Source organism: Armigeres subalbatus, chromosome 2 (assembly GCF_024139115.2).
Source record: "Armigeres subalbatus isolate Guangzhou_Male chromosome 2, GZ_Asu_2, whole genome shotgun sequence".
Lineage (NCBI taxonomy): Eukaryota > Metazoa > Arthropoda > Insecta > Diptera > Culicidae > Armigeres > Armigeres subalbatus.
In genome coordinates, this window is record NC_085140.1 from 308208081 (window position 1) to 308225274 (window position 17194).

The 17194-nt window shown below is 36.0% G+C and overlaps 1 protein-coding gene across 1 annotated transcript in view; it reads right to left on the reverse strand.

The window, feature by feature from the left end:
- Positions 1-17194, reverse strand: part of LOC134212563 (uncharacterized) — a 243283-nt gene that overhangs the window by 94784 nt on the left and 131305 nt on the right. The window contains exon 3 of the mRNA XM_062690540.1: positions 5293-5974. Coding sequence (XP_062546524.1) covers positions 5293-5413 — 121 coding nt within the window. The 5' untranslated portion in view covers positions 5414-5974. The remainder of the gene's footprint in view (positions 1-5292; positions 5975-17194) is intronic.

Consider the following 17194-nt stretch of genomic DNA (forward strand, 5'->3'; position numbering starts at 1 on the left):
TTTGAAATTTGAAATTTGAAATTTGAAATTTGAAATTTGAAATTTGAAATTTGAAATTTGAAATTTGAAATTTGAATTTGAAATTTGAAATTTGAAATTTGAAATTTGAGATTGAAATTTGAACCTGAAATTGAAATTTGAAATTTGAAATTTGAAATTTGAAATTTGAAATTTGAAATTTGAAATTTGAAATTTGAAATTTGAAATTTGAAATTTGAAATTTGAAATTTGAAATTTGAAATTTGGAATTTGGAATTTGGAATTTGGAATTTGAAATTTGGAATTTGGAATTTGGAATTGGGAATTTGGAATTTGAAATTTGAAATTTGAAATTTGAAATTTGAAATTTGAAATTTGAAATTTGAAATTTGAAATTTGAAATTTGAAATTTGAAATTTGAAATTTGAAATTTGAAATTTGAAATTTGAAGTTTGAAATTTGAAATTTGAAATTTGAAATTTGAAATTTGAAATTTGAAATTTGAAATTTGAAATTTGAAATTTGAAATTTGAAATTTGAAATTTGAAATTTGAAATTTGAAATTTGAAATTTGAAATTTGAAATTTGAAATTTGAAATTTGAAATTTGAAATATGAAATTTGGAATTTGGAGTTTGAAATTTGGAATTTGGAGTTGAAATTATTTGGAATTTGAAGTTTAAATTATTCGGAATTTGGAATTTGGAGTTGAAATTTGGAATTTGGAATATCCCTAGCAGGACAATCCAGATTTTGTTGCATCAACTCAAATGTGACTAAATTCGGTTGCATATAGGTAACAGAAACTTTTATGCAACATGTGTGCTGCTCGGGATGGAATTTTGAATATGGAATATGGAAATTGGAATTTGGAATTTGAAGTTTGGAATTTGGAGTTTGGAATTTAGAATATGGAAACTGCAATTTGGAATTTGGAATTTGGGATTTGGAATTTGGAATTTTTGAATTTAAATGTAATTTAGAACTAATTTTCAAAACTTTTACAAACATTTTGAAACATTACAATATTTACCCTATTTTGTCAACCCCAGATTGTATGGTACAATTCTGTGGTTTATTAATAATCATTTCTGAGGAACTGTCAAGTATTGTGTAAACCTTTTTGACAAGAAATTACGGGTTCTATTGACGTGTTTTGCGTTTCGCAAGGTATAAACTGTTTCATATTTGAGAAACAAATTAAAAAATTGAAAATATTTTTTGGTCACATTTACTATTTTATAACCCCAAATATCCACCAGGGGGGGTTAAAAATCGGAATATTACTGTATTCTAAATTGATTATTTTTTTTCCATCGTGTTTTCGCTCGTATATCTTTGAAGAGTGAAATATTTGTTGTTGAGTATTTTTCCACAGCTAATCTCATTCATTGGAATTTGGAATTTGGAGTTTGAAATTTGAAATTAGGAAATTGGAATTTGGAATTTTAAATTTGGAATTTTAAATTTGGAATTTGGAGTTTGGAATTTGGAATTTAGAATTTATAATTTGAAATTTGGAATTTGGAATTTGGAATTTGGAATTTGGAATTGGTAATTTGGAATTTGGTGGAATTTGGAATTTGAAATTAAAAAATTGGAATTTAGAATTTGGAGTTTGAATTTTGGAATTTGGAGTTGAAATTATTTAGAATTTGGAGTTGAAATTTGGAATTTGGAGTTTGAAATTTAAAATTTGGAATTTGGAATTTGAAATTTGGAATTTGCTTGAATTTGGAATTTGGTGGAATTTGGAATTTGGATTATTTTTTTCCATCGTGTTTTCGCTCGTATACCTTTGAAGAGTAAAATATTTGTTGTTGAGTATTTTTCTACGGCTAATCTCATTCAATGCTCTTGTGGTGAATGATACACTTTTAAATATTTTTTCAACCTCTTACACGGAAAATAAAAAAAATCCTTCAAAATTAAAAATTGCTGTAAGTCAGCATTGAATGATAACTATAAATAAATTTTAAAATCGGAAAACGGGGAAAAGATTCAAAGGATTACTTCATCGGATAAAAAATTCGGTAAACAAAATTAAAAATTTTGATTGCCTGAAACATATTCGATTTGGATTGTAGCTTTCTTCAAAATTAAAGTTTTAAAATAAAATTCCGAAGTTCTAAATTAAAATAAATTTTGCTGGTTTAGTTTACTATAGAAGATTTTAATTAACAAAAACAAATCCAAATAAAACCTTTCTGGTTATGCAGAAATGATCAATTTCAGTCATAGTTTGCACAACATTCATAATTTCTCGCTTAACTTTGCAAACGGACCTAAATAACTTTTTTTCATTATTTAATTTGCAATCAAAAGCTTTCATATTGGTTTGTTGATTGCACTATTCAATTAACTTCATGTAAAAATGTTACTTAGGTCCTTTTGAAAAGTTAAGCGAGAATTGTATTACAATCTTCCGAAATTGTATATGCCAAATTATAATGCAGCTTATGTAAGATTCCTATGCAGAACTGTATAAAAATCTGCCATCCGCTGGTTGAGTGAGGCGAGATTTTTGGATAGAGTTTCGAGCGAAATGGACTTTATGTTCGGCATATTTTCCTATTGTAGTAATTGACCCGATTTTGCCAGATGTGGAATAGAAAAACTTCGGAAAGCTGTTTGAAGGGACAATCACAGTAACCTAGAACATATTTTTCAATATGGCATAATTTGCTTCCATGATTCGATATCGAGTTAGGGAACTTCGACTCATGGAGGTTTGACTGTATTTGGTGTGAAGAATTTTCTCAGTGTATTTTTCCACAGCTAATCTCATTCAATACAAGGCTCTATGCGCCCTTAACCTTCTGTCTGTGCTCAAAAAAACTTACGTTGTCTGTGCTCTGGGGTCAAATTGACCCCAAATTGAAACTGCTATAACTTTTTTAATATTTGGCCAATTTTGGATTTTTAGGGCTGTTTCGAAAGATAATTTAATCATCTTTTAGGTCGTTACCAAAGATTGACTATAGGTGGGCGGATACATCGCAGGGAGGGGTTTTAGTGAAAAAGGGTACAAAAATAGTGATTTTTCATGATTATTTTATATATATTCGAAAATCCTGCTCATTTTGAACTGCACCTTTTTTAAAAAGGTTATGCAGGAAGGCATGTGCTTTGGCATTAGGCGTTGATAAGTTTAGAACTCGGCCGCCAGGTGGTGGTATATTTGAATTCATTATTTTAGACTACTTAAGATATTCCGATATATAGAATTCTCCTCAGTGTAAATATTCTTATCGCACAAATTTAAAAATTGGAAGAAGTGCTTATTATATTGAGCACCGCTTTGTAGTGCTAGACATCCTAAACAATGTTGCCGAATACAACTTGGGTGTAGGTATGAGGGATCTCAAGCTAAAGCAATATCTCATATATGCAAGAATATTGCAAGTACACTAGCGCCGCCTATTTGTAAATTTCCTAATTATTTATTCTGTCACATGACAGTCCATTCCCACCAGGCGAATTTTGTTAAAGATGTCATCTTTACAAATTTTAAATTTGTGCGATAAGAATATTTACAATGAGGAAAATTCCATATATCGGAATTACTGGAGTAGTCTAAATTAATGAATTCAAATATACCGCCACCTAGCGACCAAGCTCTAAATTAATCAACGCCTCATGTCAAAGCACAAGCCTTCCTGCATAACCTTTTTGAAAAGGTGCAGTTCAAAATGGGTAGGATTTTCAGATATAAGTAAAATAAGCATGAAAAATCACTGTTTTTTACCCTTTTTTACGAAAACCCCTCCCCGCGATGTACCCGCCCACCTATAGTCAATCTTTGGTAACGACCTGAAAGATGATTCAATTATCTTTCGAAACAGCCCCATCCAAAATTGGCCAAACATTAAAAAAGTTATAGCAATTTCAATTTGGGGTCAATTTGACCCCAGAGCACAGACAACGTAAGTTTTTTGAAAAAAGTACACTGTAGCGCATATTTTCAAGATTTTTCAAGCGAATTTGCACCTAGGAGACAGATCTCGGCTAGTTTTACCAAACTACCAAAAATTAGGAGAATCGGTTGAAAACTAAAAAAATGGCAGCCACTCAAAGTGGCCTGGGGTCATATTGACCCCAGAGCATAGACAAAAGGTTAAATATTTATCCAATCTCTTACATGGAAAACGAGAAAAAAAAACTTAAAAACAAAAATTGCTATAAATCAGCATTGAATGAAAAAAATTGAACTATGAATGAATTTTAAAATTAAAAAAAAAATAGATTCAAGGAGTTAATTCAGGAAACAAAATTCTATAAAATCAAAATGTGAAATTGATGAAATCGTGAATTGTAGGTCGGAAACCTATGCAGTAACGGCCGCCAAAATATTCATGGTATCAATATAATTTCCTCCACATAGATCATTGGAGAACATCCATTAATTACGTAACACTTAGAGGGGGCGGCGGGTGACGATTTATACATTTTTTTTAGATGATTCATTCGCTGAACCTAAATAAAATTGCAAACATTTATATTTCAAACAAGTGGGTTTGACGAACGCTCCAGGTGCCATGTTTGCAATTTTTTTTAAATGGGCGTTGCATCATGTGATGCAAATGTATCATCTAAATGCCAGAGATGTTCGGTTTTCATGCCTTCCTGCGAATTATGATTATGCTTTCACTTATTCAACATAAATATAAGAGCTGTGTTGCATCTATTTCAGCTTACCTTAAATACTAGGAAATACCGAAAAATCGTTAACAACAGGGATGTTCTTCCCCTGCGGCAAAAAAGCATGTCAAAGAAGTGCTGGACTGAATTTAAAAAAATCTTGCTTAACTTTTCAAAAGGACCTAAGTAACATTTTTTTCATGAATTAATTTGAATAGCGCAATCAACAGAACAACATGAAAGCTATTGATTTCAGTATTCAAATTAATTCATGAAAAAATGTTATTTAGGTCCTTTTGAAAAGTTAAGCGAGAAATCATTATTTTTATATTCCTTGTCTTCACTTTATGAGGATGTAAGCAATGTTTTTCTCCTTTTTAAAACTTTTTTTAAATTTTTTCTATCTATTAGGAAAGCACCGACACCGAAGTAAAAACCCTTGAAGGAGATGAAGGCATTTTTTCTTTAATGAACCATACATCACCAGTGGTTTGTGATGCGAGCCTATTATCAGAAAATTATTCAATTTCCTTCTGGTAATTGTCCTCCCATTACCACCAAATCTACGGTCTGGTGGCGCCATCAAGAGGTCCCGCTTCCCGACTGGCATCACCCTGGTAATCCCGCAAAATTCCCACCGGGTTTCACGTTCCCCATCTTGCCAAGCACTTACCACTTCCAACGCTCGTAGATTCCAAAATGATAAACAGCGTCGTGCACCATTTCGTCAGATGGACCAGCCCGGCGCAGGGAGCCTCCAGTCTCCGTCTCCGGCGGTCACTGCTCCAAAGCATTGGTTTGAAGGGGATTTGCAGGATAGCCAATAATGGTGTCCACTATGAAGATGAAGATGATACCGATGCTGGCAGTAGTGGCGATGGCCCGTCGTGCATTTAAGCCAGCCGGCTAGAATTCAATTTGCTTTATGGTTCTTCCTGTTTCGTATAGCAGCTAAGTTCTCTTATCTCGAACTAAACCAAACACAAATACACACACACGCACACCGCAAAGATGTCCAGTTCAGTTTAGTTTGGCGTTCCGGTTAAGCGGAAGGATCAATTCGACAACAACGATGGGGATAACGGCGGCGCCGAACAGCAACGCGTAGATCCACACGTATCCGGCTTCAAAGTGACCCGGCACGATGGACGACCGTCATTTCGGTAAATCGGTGTGGATATTGTCGGCTTCGCTAGATTATTTGTCGGGGATGTTTGGTCAGTCCACAAATCTGTAGATGCCATCCCACTTCGATTCCACTGTGGGAAGGGGTGCACACAATGTGGACGACTTCACGCATCGACAGAGTCACCACCGCACGATTTCGGTCGGGACTGAGGCGATGTTTAACGAGGCTGAAAAAATGAGATAAAAAGAACAACATTACAATCGGTTAGGCAACTGAAGTCAACGGTGAGTAAAATTGGGATTTATACATGATAGAATCAGGACAATTTGGCAGAGTGTTAATATCGATAAATCGGATATCTTTAGTAGTGTTGTACATTGGACGAAATTGCCCCAAAAAGCAAACTTGAGAGCCGGTCTTTGGAAAGATTGAGTCGTGTGATACTGAACATGTCGTTGGATTGATTTGCACCGTTCATGATAAGCAAATTATTGGTGCAAACAATGCGATGGTCTTCCAATATCTTTTTATGTTTTTATGAAGAAGGTAAAGAAAAAATACGCACTTATAAAGTAGTAGTTTCTCTAATAGTAGTTTCTCGTTTCATGAAAACAGAACCCTACGTAACTCGAAACTATTGATATGGTTCGCAACTGCGAGCAGCAGCATTTCCAACGCATTACAATGCTAAGCAGAAGGAAGCCCTGCACAGCAAAACTTCCAAGACTTGTGGCCACTCAGAAAACTCCCCAGAAAAAATCACCGCTGTGTTGGAGCCTCAGCAGCTTGGCGGTGTTCACTTCAACATCGAATCATCGGGCAAAGCTGTACCTTGTCTAAAATAATAAAAGATAGAAGCAGAATCTCGTAACTTTGCTTAGTTTTCGATGCCAACCAAGCGCGCTTATGTCGAAGAAATTCTTCTGGGAAAGTCAGCACCGCGACGACGAAGGTTAGAAAAGAGAGCAGAAGTTTTATCTCATCACGTGTTAAACTTTGTAGTACGTCGTCGGCATGAGATGAAAAAGGCTTTCGCCAAACTTACACCGACATGATGGAGATTGAAGATACGCATTGATTTGGCTTCTGATCAATTTATTATTATTTATGTCACATCCTTTTAATGGCCAGAAAACGATAATGATTCGAACCGATGTGACGAAAAAGTTCTCGATTTGTTTCGCGTGGCATATGCACGTCCAGCTCGCCGTTTGGTCAGAAGTTTGAGCAATAACAGGCTGGACAGCCGAATTAGTTGAATCATTTTGATTATGCCGTGCTCTATCATCTTGTGCATTTGCCTAATGAAGTGTAGACTGAAATACTTTCTTATTATGGCATGTGAGAACGACACCATTACCCGTAGGATTGTACACTGGTGTGTTTATTTTCATTGGAAATCAAACTCAAGTTTTTCGTTTCGTTAAGGAATGGAAAGGAAAATGGTAATCCGAGCGTTAGTGCCTTAAATGTCAATATTGATGGAATATGTACATGTGTACTTCGAATGTGATCTTAGCTCTTTTTGATGCTTGCATTTTCCTTTTTGCTCTTATTCATTTTATCTTAAGTGATCAAATTTTTCTTGCGTCAATCCGGAGCACCTTATGCTTTTATCTCAGTACATTATATACCTTTTAGGTTCAAATTCCGAACATCCAAACACTCTTTCAAATGGCCTTTTTAACTTTATTCTTTTTTTTCCATAAGATATTGAATTCGTTTGTAACTTTCTACGTTAAACTGATGTAAATTTCAGCTTTAGCGCGTTAACGTCGGTGTTCGAAATATGAGTCATGTTCGGGATTTGAGTCAAAACGGCTTGAAAGCGTATCAAACCGTTTCCCAAGTGTTTTCCTCCGGAAGTTCCTCCAGGAATTCCTTCGGAAGTACCTCCGGAAGTTCCTCCTAGAATCCCACCGAAAGTTCCTCCTGGAATTCCTCCGGAAGCTCCTCCAGGAATTCCTCCGGAAGTTGTTCCAGAATTCCTCCGGAAGTTCCTCCAGAAATTCCTCCGGAAGTTCCTCCAGAAATTCCTCCGGAAGTTTCTTCAGGAATTCCTCCGGAAGTTCCTTCGGAAGTTCGTCCGGAAGTTCCTCCAGGAATTCCTCCGGAATATCCTCCAGGAATTTCTTCGGAAGTCCCTCCAGGAATTCCTTCGGAAGTACCTCCGGAAATTCATCCTGGAGTTCCTCCGGAAGTTCCTTCTGGATTTCCTCCGGAAGTTCCTCCTAGAATTCATCCAAAAGTTCCTCCTGGAATTTCTCCGGAAGTTCCTTCAGAAGTTCCTTCAGGAGTTTCTTCGGAAGCTCTTCCAGGAATTATCCAGGCACAATAACACGTTGTTAGCATTAAAGCCGAAAACAATCTCATGATTTGAAAATGTTGACCTCGTTTTTTTTGTGTCTGCATGTCAAGTTCAACGCGCTGTTTATTTTTCATTATTCTTTTCTTTGTACATTAATATAAATTAATCACGCTTTAAATAAAAACAGGGGGTTCGACGAGTGTGAGGATCTTCATACGAAACGTGTGACAACGCGAGAAGGGGGGTCGAATATGCCCAAAGTACGAATTGTTTTTTCTCGTACAACTAAGTAGAAACGAAAGGCTATTATTGACATCATTCATGGTAAGCACCTGACTAACATTATTGTATTAACAACCAATGTGAGTCGGGAAGTTCATTATTTATGTACTCAGGCTAATGCCGTACATAAAATCCTTCAGCATTCAGCTTCCCTTTTCAGTCTCATGTAGGTTTCCTCCATCTTCTCTAAGATACGTGCCATACTATCAATGTCGTGGAAGAAACCAAACAGTTGAACGGACTTCATGAAATTCGTAACACTTTTGTCAATTCCTGCCCTTCGTATTACCCCCTCCAAAGCGATGTTGAATAGAAGGCTCGAAATCATACTTACTTACTAACTTATGGATCCTGTACACCTCCGGTGGTACAAAGGGCCGACTTGAAAGATTTCCATCCTGATTTAAAATAATTACTTTCATTCATTCGCAGAAGACATTGGCATTTATATGATGCATAATCAGCAATGGCGCTGACATCCATTTGAGATTAGAAAATTTCGCCGTATTTACATGTAAATGTTTTTAAAAAGTCCACAACAAAATTCCCAGAAGAATATTTTAATAAACATTATTTTATACTTTGGTATTTTTTTTCTGAACAAAATATATCATTAAACTTGACTTAGAATTTGACTTTGAAGCCACAACACAAAATAATTTTTTGTTGATGTATTAGCAAAACCTCCTCTATTTTAGTTGATGTGTTACTTTTTGCCTTCCTCGTATACTAAGTATACGTAAAGGCTATATGATCACTCCAAAACCAAACTTTTGATAGAAGGCTCGGAGACCCATAGTGTTATATACCAATCGGCTCAGCTCGACGAATTGAGGTGATGTCTGTTTGTGTGTATGTATGTATGTGTGTGTGTGTGTATGTGTACAAATTTTGTAGACACATTTTTTGGAACTTAGCATTACCCGATTTACTCGCAACTAGTTGCATTCGACGGGGAATGCGGTCCCATTGTTTGCTATTGAAAATTGGCCTGATCGGACATTGCATTTCGGAATTATTGAAAAATCATTGTTTTTTCCCAAGGGTCCCCCCTTGGTAAAAAAAATTTAAAAATTGAAAAAAAAATTTTTTTCAAGAATGTTGGGAATGCATAGTAATTAATGCAAAAACATGCAAAATGATAGAGAATATGCGATCTATCCCCCTAAAGTGCTTTTTTGACCTTTCCTATGTGATTTTTTCAGTACATTTTACGATGCACGAGAAAGGCATCATCGCCACTAGGTGGATTAATCTGGGTTTTTTATATATATTTTGAGATTTTTTATTATTTTATAAGTTCATCACGTAGTAGGATTACTGCTCCTTGACTTGTTTATTATTTTTGACATTTTTCAGCAGTAAGCACGCATGTTAGCAATAAGAAGCAACGAAATTGGTGCTGTATTTCTTTGTTTGGCGATAAGATGAATATATGTTCAATAAGATGGAAAACGGGAGAGTTCCCATGAAATAGCACATTTTGCCCAAGTCAAGTAATAATAGAATTTTTAAACATTAAATACTATCATCAATAAGAAATCTATAAATGCCTTACATTTGCTAGAGTAAATAATGAATAGTTAGTTAGTTAGTTAATGAATAGTTAGAAGTAAAGCAAGTCTAATTATGTATTTGATAATTAGTTTTATTTACAGAAGTTTTAAATAAACAAATTGCTAATAATCCTACACAGCATAGAAGTTGTCATTTCCAATATCAATACCTATAACCAAACCCCAAACTTCTCGCGGTTATGTTTAAAACATTACCCATTGCTCGTTTTTTCAAACTAATTTGCTAACATTGAAGTCGAAAAAACAAAATTCCTCATTGAATAGTCTGCAGCATAATATGAGACTTTGAAATCGATGAATAGATGAAAAGTGGGCACTATGTGTTCGCGGCATATATCTATAGCATACGATGAACACCTGGTTCGTGGTAGATCATTCGCCTATTAATCCCGTCTGGTTCTACCCCACAAACTCTCTTGCAATTGGTGCTAGTCGACAGCATAAAATTTGGATAAATCACATAAGTCACCTTTTTACAGAAATTCCCCCATGATTTCCCCAGAATGTTCCTCCAAATGTGCTCCAAACCATCCGGTGGGTATTCTTCCAGTAATTTATTAAAAGATTCCTCCAAAAAAATTCGCGTGAGTTCTTTCAGAAATTCTAGCGGAGTTACCAAAAAAAACAATTATTCCTTAAAAAGTTTTCAAAAAAAATCCAACCGAATTCATTCTGGTATTTCTCCAAAAAAATCCTTACATTTTTTTTTTGGAAAACGCACCGGCAATTCCGTCAAAAATTACCCCTGGAATTCGTCTATGGTTTCGTTTTCGTTTTTTTCAAAAATTCCTTCCAATATTTCGTAGGTAATTCTTGCCAAAAAATATTCCAAACATTCTCTCAGAAATTCTTCAGAAAATTCCTCCTCTGCTCCAGTCAGTGGCAATTTTCGAAGAAGTTCCTGGAGCAATTTCGGAAGAAATGGTAGATTTCACGAAGAACTTCATGTGGAAATCTGCGAAAAATGTTTGCGAGTTAAAGTTTGATGCTGTGTTTTTTGGGTTTGTTGATTTTCGATCAACTGAATTTATTTATTTATTTATTTCGTCAAACATAATGTAGACTACATTAAAAAACTTATAACTATGTTCTATTGTAACTAATGTTCCTAAAATATTTTCTTAGGCTCATACGAGGCATGGCTAAATCAATTGCTTCACAATACTGATTGTAAACAGACATCATTTGATTCATTGGACTAAATTTTGCATAATTTGTTCGATGATGACAGGTGGCAAACAAGTTTCGATTTCTCAATTGCCGAGTAGGAGTGTAAAAATTTAAACAAGACAATAGTTTGGTGGAATCAATGCGGTGCGAAACAATATCATTCACAAATGAGATCATGGCAAACTCACGACGCTTTTTTAATGATTGGATATCTATAAGCATACATCGCGCCTCGTACGACGGAAGTGGGAATGTTGTCCACCCTAATTTGCGTAAGGCATATAAAAGGAATTGCTTTTGAATTGATTCTATTCGATCATCATGTGATTTCATATACGGAGACCATACAATGCTACAATATTCTATAATTGATCTGACATACGCAACGTACAAAGTTTTAATTGTATAAGGATCTTGAAAGTTATAACTAAATCTTTTAATAAAACTGAGCATATTTGTTGCTCTATGGATAATGGTGTTGTAGTGGTCAGTAAAGGTTAGCTTAGCATCTAAGATTACACCCAAATCTCTAACCCTTTCACATTTTGGTACTGGTTGATTTCCTAGAGTTACAGTTATCGATGGTGTGCTCCGTTTTCTACTGAAAGTGATCAAATTACATTTCTTGACATTAAGTTGTAGTAAGCTTTTGTTACACCAGTTATCAAATATGCGTATTTCGTTCAAGTAGATGTCATTGTCAACAGTATTTTTGATTTCCATAAATAGTTTCATATCGTCCGCATAAATAAGGATTTTAAGATGCTTAAGAATGAGTGATATATCGTTTACAAACAATATGAATAGAAGAGGTCCTATATGCGAGCCTTGGGGAACTCCAGATGTTACATTGACTGGAAGCGACTGTTTCCCTTCAAATCGTACTATTTGTTGGCGGTCAGTTAAATACGATTTAATCCATTTAAGGAGTCTCATCTCAATTCCCAATTTCTCAAGCTTGAAAATCATCATAGGAATATCGAGTCTATCAAATGCTTTGCTAAAGTCTGTGTAAAGCGCCTCAACATGACTACCTTTGTCCATAGCATTCAATGAGTAATTTACAAATTCTAAAAGATTGGTTGTAGTCGAACGTCCTTTAAAGAACCCGTGTTGTGCATCTGTTATTATATGTTTTATTTGGTTGAACATCCTTCTATTGATGATTGATTCAAAAAGTTTAGGAATACATGAAATAATGGTTACTCCACGATAATTTCTAATATCAGATTTTTTCCCTGATTTAAAAATTTGTATTAGAAAAGACTTCTTCCATTCTTTTGGAAAGCTACTGGTTTCTAAAGATAACTTGAATAACCAAAATAAAGGTGTCGTAAATTCGCTTGCCAACTTTTTCAAAAACATAGGTGGAATTCCATCTGGTCCGGATCCTTTTGAGACATCCAAATTCTGTAGAGCTGCCAAAATCTCCGTTGCATTAATTTGGTTTACACCAACACTGCTTAAATAGTCAGGAAAATGTGAAAAATATTCATAATCACGATCACTTTCGGAAAATTCGGTATATGTCTCTTGAAAAAAGGTTGCAAAACGAGTTTCATCAGCATTATCTCCTGATTTTTCATTTAAAGCCATTTTCGATGGAAAATTGCTGACTTGGTTTTGGCAAATTTTGGACATGATTTGATTTCATTTTCGGTTTTAGCATTATACTCCGTAAGAGCCGAAGACATGGCTAAACTAAGTTGATCGCAAATATTCAAATAGTTTTCTAAATTTTCTTGACTTGTGTATTGTTTATAAAGTTTATGAGCCTTTTGCTTTCGGTTTTTCAAATTTTTGATTTGTTTGTTGAACCATATTGGGTTTTTTGAGTTATAATTGCGACGTTTCCTCACGAGTGGTACTTCATTCCGAACAATGTCTAATAAAATTGCATAAAAGTCTGTAACAGCACATTCAATGTCAGTTTGATTTTGTAAAATTTGTTGCCAATTAGCTCTGTTCAATTTTTGTTTAATGTTGTCAAAATTTGCATTTTTATAATCGAGAATATTTTCGAAATCATAGCCATAAGGATCATGGTTCCGATGCACAAATACAGAGTATTCTATTGCTGTGTGAAATGCTTCATTTTTCCATAACGGCGATAGAGACTCATTTACACAGAAATCATCGAGAGTGTTTGTGAATAAAAAGTCCAAATAGCAATTTTGTCGATTGATTTGATTCAAGCCTAAACATGCAGTTTTTTCAAAAATAAATTGTAAAGTCTCATTTTCACCGACAACTGGCAGCAAAATACTTTCATTCTCAGAATCTGGAATGAAGTCTGCATTACGTTGGTTGAAATCGCCGTAAATGTGAACTTTGAATTCAGGAGGAAAATGGGAAATAATTTCATCGGCATTATGGAAGAACTTTTCATATGAGGATTTACAAGCTTGATCTGGAGGAAAGTACACTGTTGCAAAATGTAAGTTTCACCATCAATATTCGTTTTTACCCACATGCTCAAATTCATTAAATTTGGTAGAATCAATGAGCTCCGAATTATGTTTTGAGGAAATTGCGATGAGAACACCTCCGCCAGACATTCTTTGCGCTAAGACGAGATCTCGGTCATCTCTAAAAACATTATAATCACTACCAAAAACTTCCTCGCTTTTAACGCTTTCTGACCAACTTGTTTCAGTTCCTAAAATAACCGAGAAAGAGGAACTCAAAATTTGTTTATGTATTTCGTTCATTTTGATAGCACTTTTCATACGATTGAAGTTCTGACAGTATACAAGTAGTTCTGTTGCCTGTGCGTTTTGATGAAGTTTTTGGTAGTTCGTCAATGAAACGAGCGTTCTCCGATTTTTTAATTTTTTAAATTGAAGATAAAAATTTTCTATAATAATAGCAAGAATTACAATTTCTATTACGTTTTCTTTTTCTTCTTCTATCTTACGTTTAGTTCTTTCCTTAGTTCTTTCACTTAACTACGACTTATATTGCTCTGCTCCTGTGTCGTGATTCTGACCCCAGAGGTTCAATCTGTGACCACGCTTACGCATTTATAATTAAATGTAATACATCCCTAGTAACATTTTGGTTTTATACTGGTTTTATAACACTCTTGTAAAGTAAATTATGATCTTCAAGAGCGTTATAAAACTTAAAATGCTACTTGGGATATTAACAAGCATGTAGCACACATACCAACTGACATTGAATGGTAGATGTACGTCGGCGAATACCAAGCAGGTTTTCGTGAGGGCCGATCAACGACGGATCAGATGTTTACCCTGAGACAAATCCTTGATGAATTCCGGGAGTACAACTTGCAGACACATCATCTGTTTATTGATTTCAAGGCGGCGTACGATTCAGGGAAACGGAATGAATTATGGCAAATTATGCTTGAACATGGTTTTTCGGCGAAACTGATACGGCTGTTTCGTATAGCATTGGACGGATCAAAATCAAGTGTAAGGGTTGCGGGTGAAATATCGACGTCATTTGTATTCTTAGATGTATTAAAGCAGAGTAATGCACTCTCAAATCTACTGTTCAATATAGCGCTCGAAGGAGCGTTTAGGAGAGCTGGTGTGCAAAGAAGCGGTACCAATATCACAAGATCACATATGCTCCTTGGATTTTCGGACGATATCGATATTATCGGGATTGATCGCCGTGCGCCGCGGAAGAGGCGTTTGTGCCTTTTAAGAGGGAGACAGCGAGGATTGGACTCACGATCAATACCAACAAAACGAAGTATTTACATTGTCGCTGGCAATCAACGTGGGTTCATTAGTGGTGGTGGTAGCGAAATGGTGCTGGATGGTGAAAAATTTGAAGTGGTAGAAGAATTTGTGTATCTTGAAGCATTAGTGACGTGCGATAATGATGTTACCCGCGAGGTGAAAAGGCGTATTGCAGCTGCAAATAGGGCTTATTACGGACTTCGTAACCAGCTTAAGTCCCGTAGTCCGCAAACGAAAACAAAACTCGCGCTGTTTACTACTCTGATTCTTCCGGTGGCTTTATACGGCCATGAAACAGGGACGTTAAAGGAGGCTGATCGGAGAGCTTTCGGAGTGTTTGAGCATAAGGTGCTGCGGACACTACTCGGCGGTAAACAGGAGAACGGTATCTGGCAGCGTCGCATGAATCACGAGTTGTACCAGGTGTATAAAGGGCTGTATAATATTAAGCTTATTCGACACGGCAGACTACGGTGGGCTGGTCACGTTGTTCGTATGCCGGAAGAACGTCAAGCGAAGATAATATTTAGTAGAGAACCCGCGTACACGATGGCTTTTTGCAGTTGAAGAGGACCTGAGGGCTCAATGTTCAGGCCGACTGACCCAGGATTGAGTCCAGTGGAGAAAGATACTCCATTCGGCGTAGGTTTATCGACGATCTGTAGCCCATCAAGTATCAAGTAAGTTAGACATTAGACTTTGTCCAACAAACAATGAAAATGTTTAATAATTCTGAAAAGATGCTTTACGCATCCAGCTATAGCGATACGCATCCGCCTATCAACCATAAATTATTCCCATAGCTTCATATAAACCAGCTTTATGACTTGCCAAAACTGAGTTTCTAAATGCTACTTGTAATAACTTTTCCCCATATCATGTTCATCTATGAACTTGATTAATAGGCTCCATATTGTTCCTCGTCGATGATACGCTGTTCGATCTCTAATTAAATTTCCTGCGAAGTTCAATTAACCTGCCTAACAAAGACCAGCCGGCCACCAGGCGTTTTGAAGAAAACCTGCCGAAACAGAAAGAAATCATCAGCAATCGGCACGACTCCGTGTTCGCGGAACGCCGCCCCCTCTCGAACGTTGGTGCGTTGGCTGTGGAGGCGAGGCAAACTTTTCGAATAAGAAATGATTGATACCGAACGCACCGGGATCAGACTGAGAGGCGTCGAGTTGATAAATTTCGAAAGTTTCCCCCGCTCAAGTTTTCGTCGGTGAGCTCCAGTTTCCTACGTGCCGATGAGTGGTGACCTGTCTTCGAACATCAAAAACTGCCTTCCCGGAAGAATCCGTTGTTTCCTGGCTCTGTGAAACCCGGTTCATTTTGCTTTGGTTCGTGATAATTAATTTTATCTCGCAGCACTCTAAGACTGGCTTCCGGTTACCTTTAATTTATCAAATGATAAGCACGGTTTGAATCATTTCAACCGCTCATGAACGGCTAACGAACAATACCAGAACACTGTCTTCTGGGTCAATGGAGAGAAGGTGATGGACGATATCTAATGTTACGAGAGAAGAAACGGGCTAATAGAGCATAGAGCGATGTCAGCTGAGTTCATTTTGATTAACGACACTTATACCGGATGTGACGTTGGTGTTTGTTTGTAAACTACCTTGGGCATGGTTTCAAGGTGTAACGCACTTCACTCCTTGTGAAGATTTATCGTCGGACGATCCGGAATGGGGTGGGGTTTTTGATTTTCGTGTCGAAATACCATCTATACCGCTTCTTTGAAAAATAATGAGCATGTCAAAATCTGATTTCTTGATTTCATTTCGTTTCGTTAATTTACAAAAAATTCGCTAGAAAAAACTAGCTTTTAACAAAATTTAACGGAATTACGCGGAATTTCGAAGTAAATCTAATCTTATACCATCCTTTATATAACCAAAAATTTCGGTATACTGTACAAATTTGTCGCCTACTACATAACTACTGTTTTATTAGAAACGTTTAACAGTAAAGTATCTTTAACTAAATTTTTGGGGATATTCCATTTTTTACGAAACAGATCCCACTCAATATTAACGACGTCGGGGTTAGAGTGTAAATATAATCAGATATGAAAAATTAATCATATTCGGAAGCACCCGCTCCACGATGAATTCCTTTGAAAGCGCTACAAATGCTGGTGTATTGCTTTATCGCCAATAGTATATAAACAGGAACGTGGCGAATTATCACACCATACTCTTCCTTTACTATAACTCAGAGATTCTTAACCTGGGGTGAATGTTCCCCCGAGGGGTACCTTTGTTGGCACCAGGGGGTACCTCGACCAAAAATGTGTAATGGCGGATGTTTTGGAATTCAAATAGAAACTTATTGATAATTTATGTTTGTGCTAATCACCGCGGAATAATTAAACACTTATTGATAAT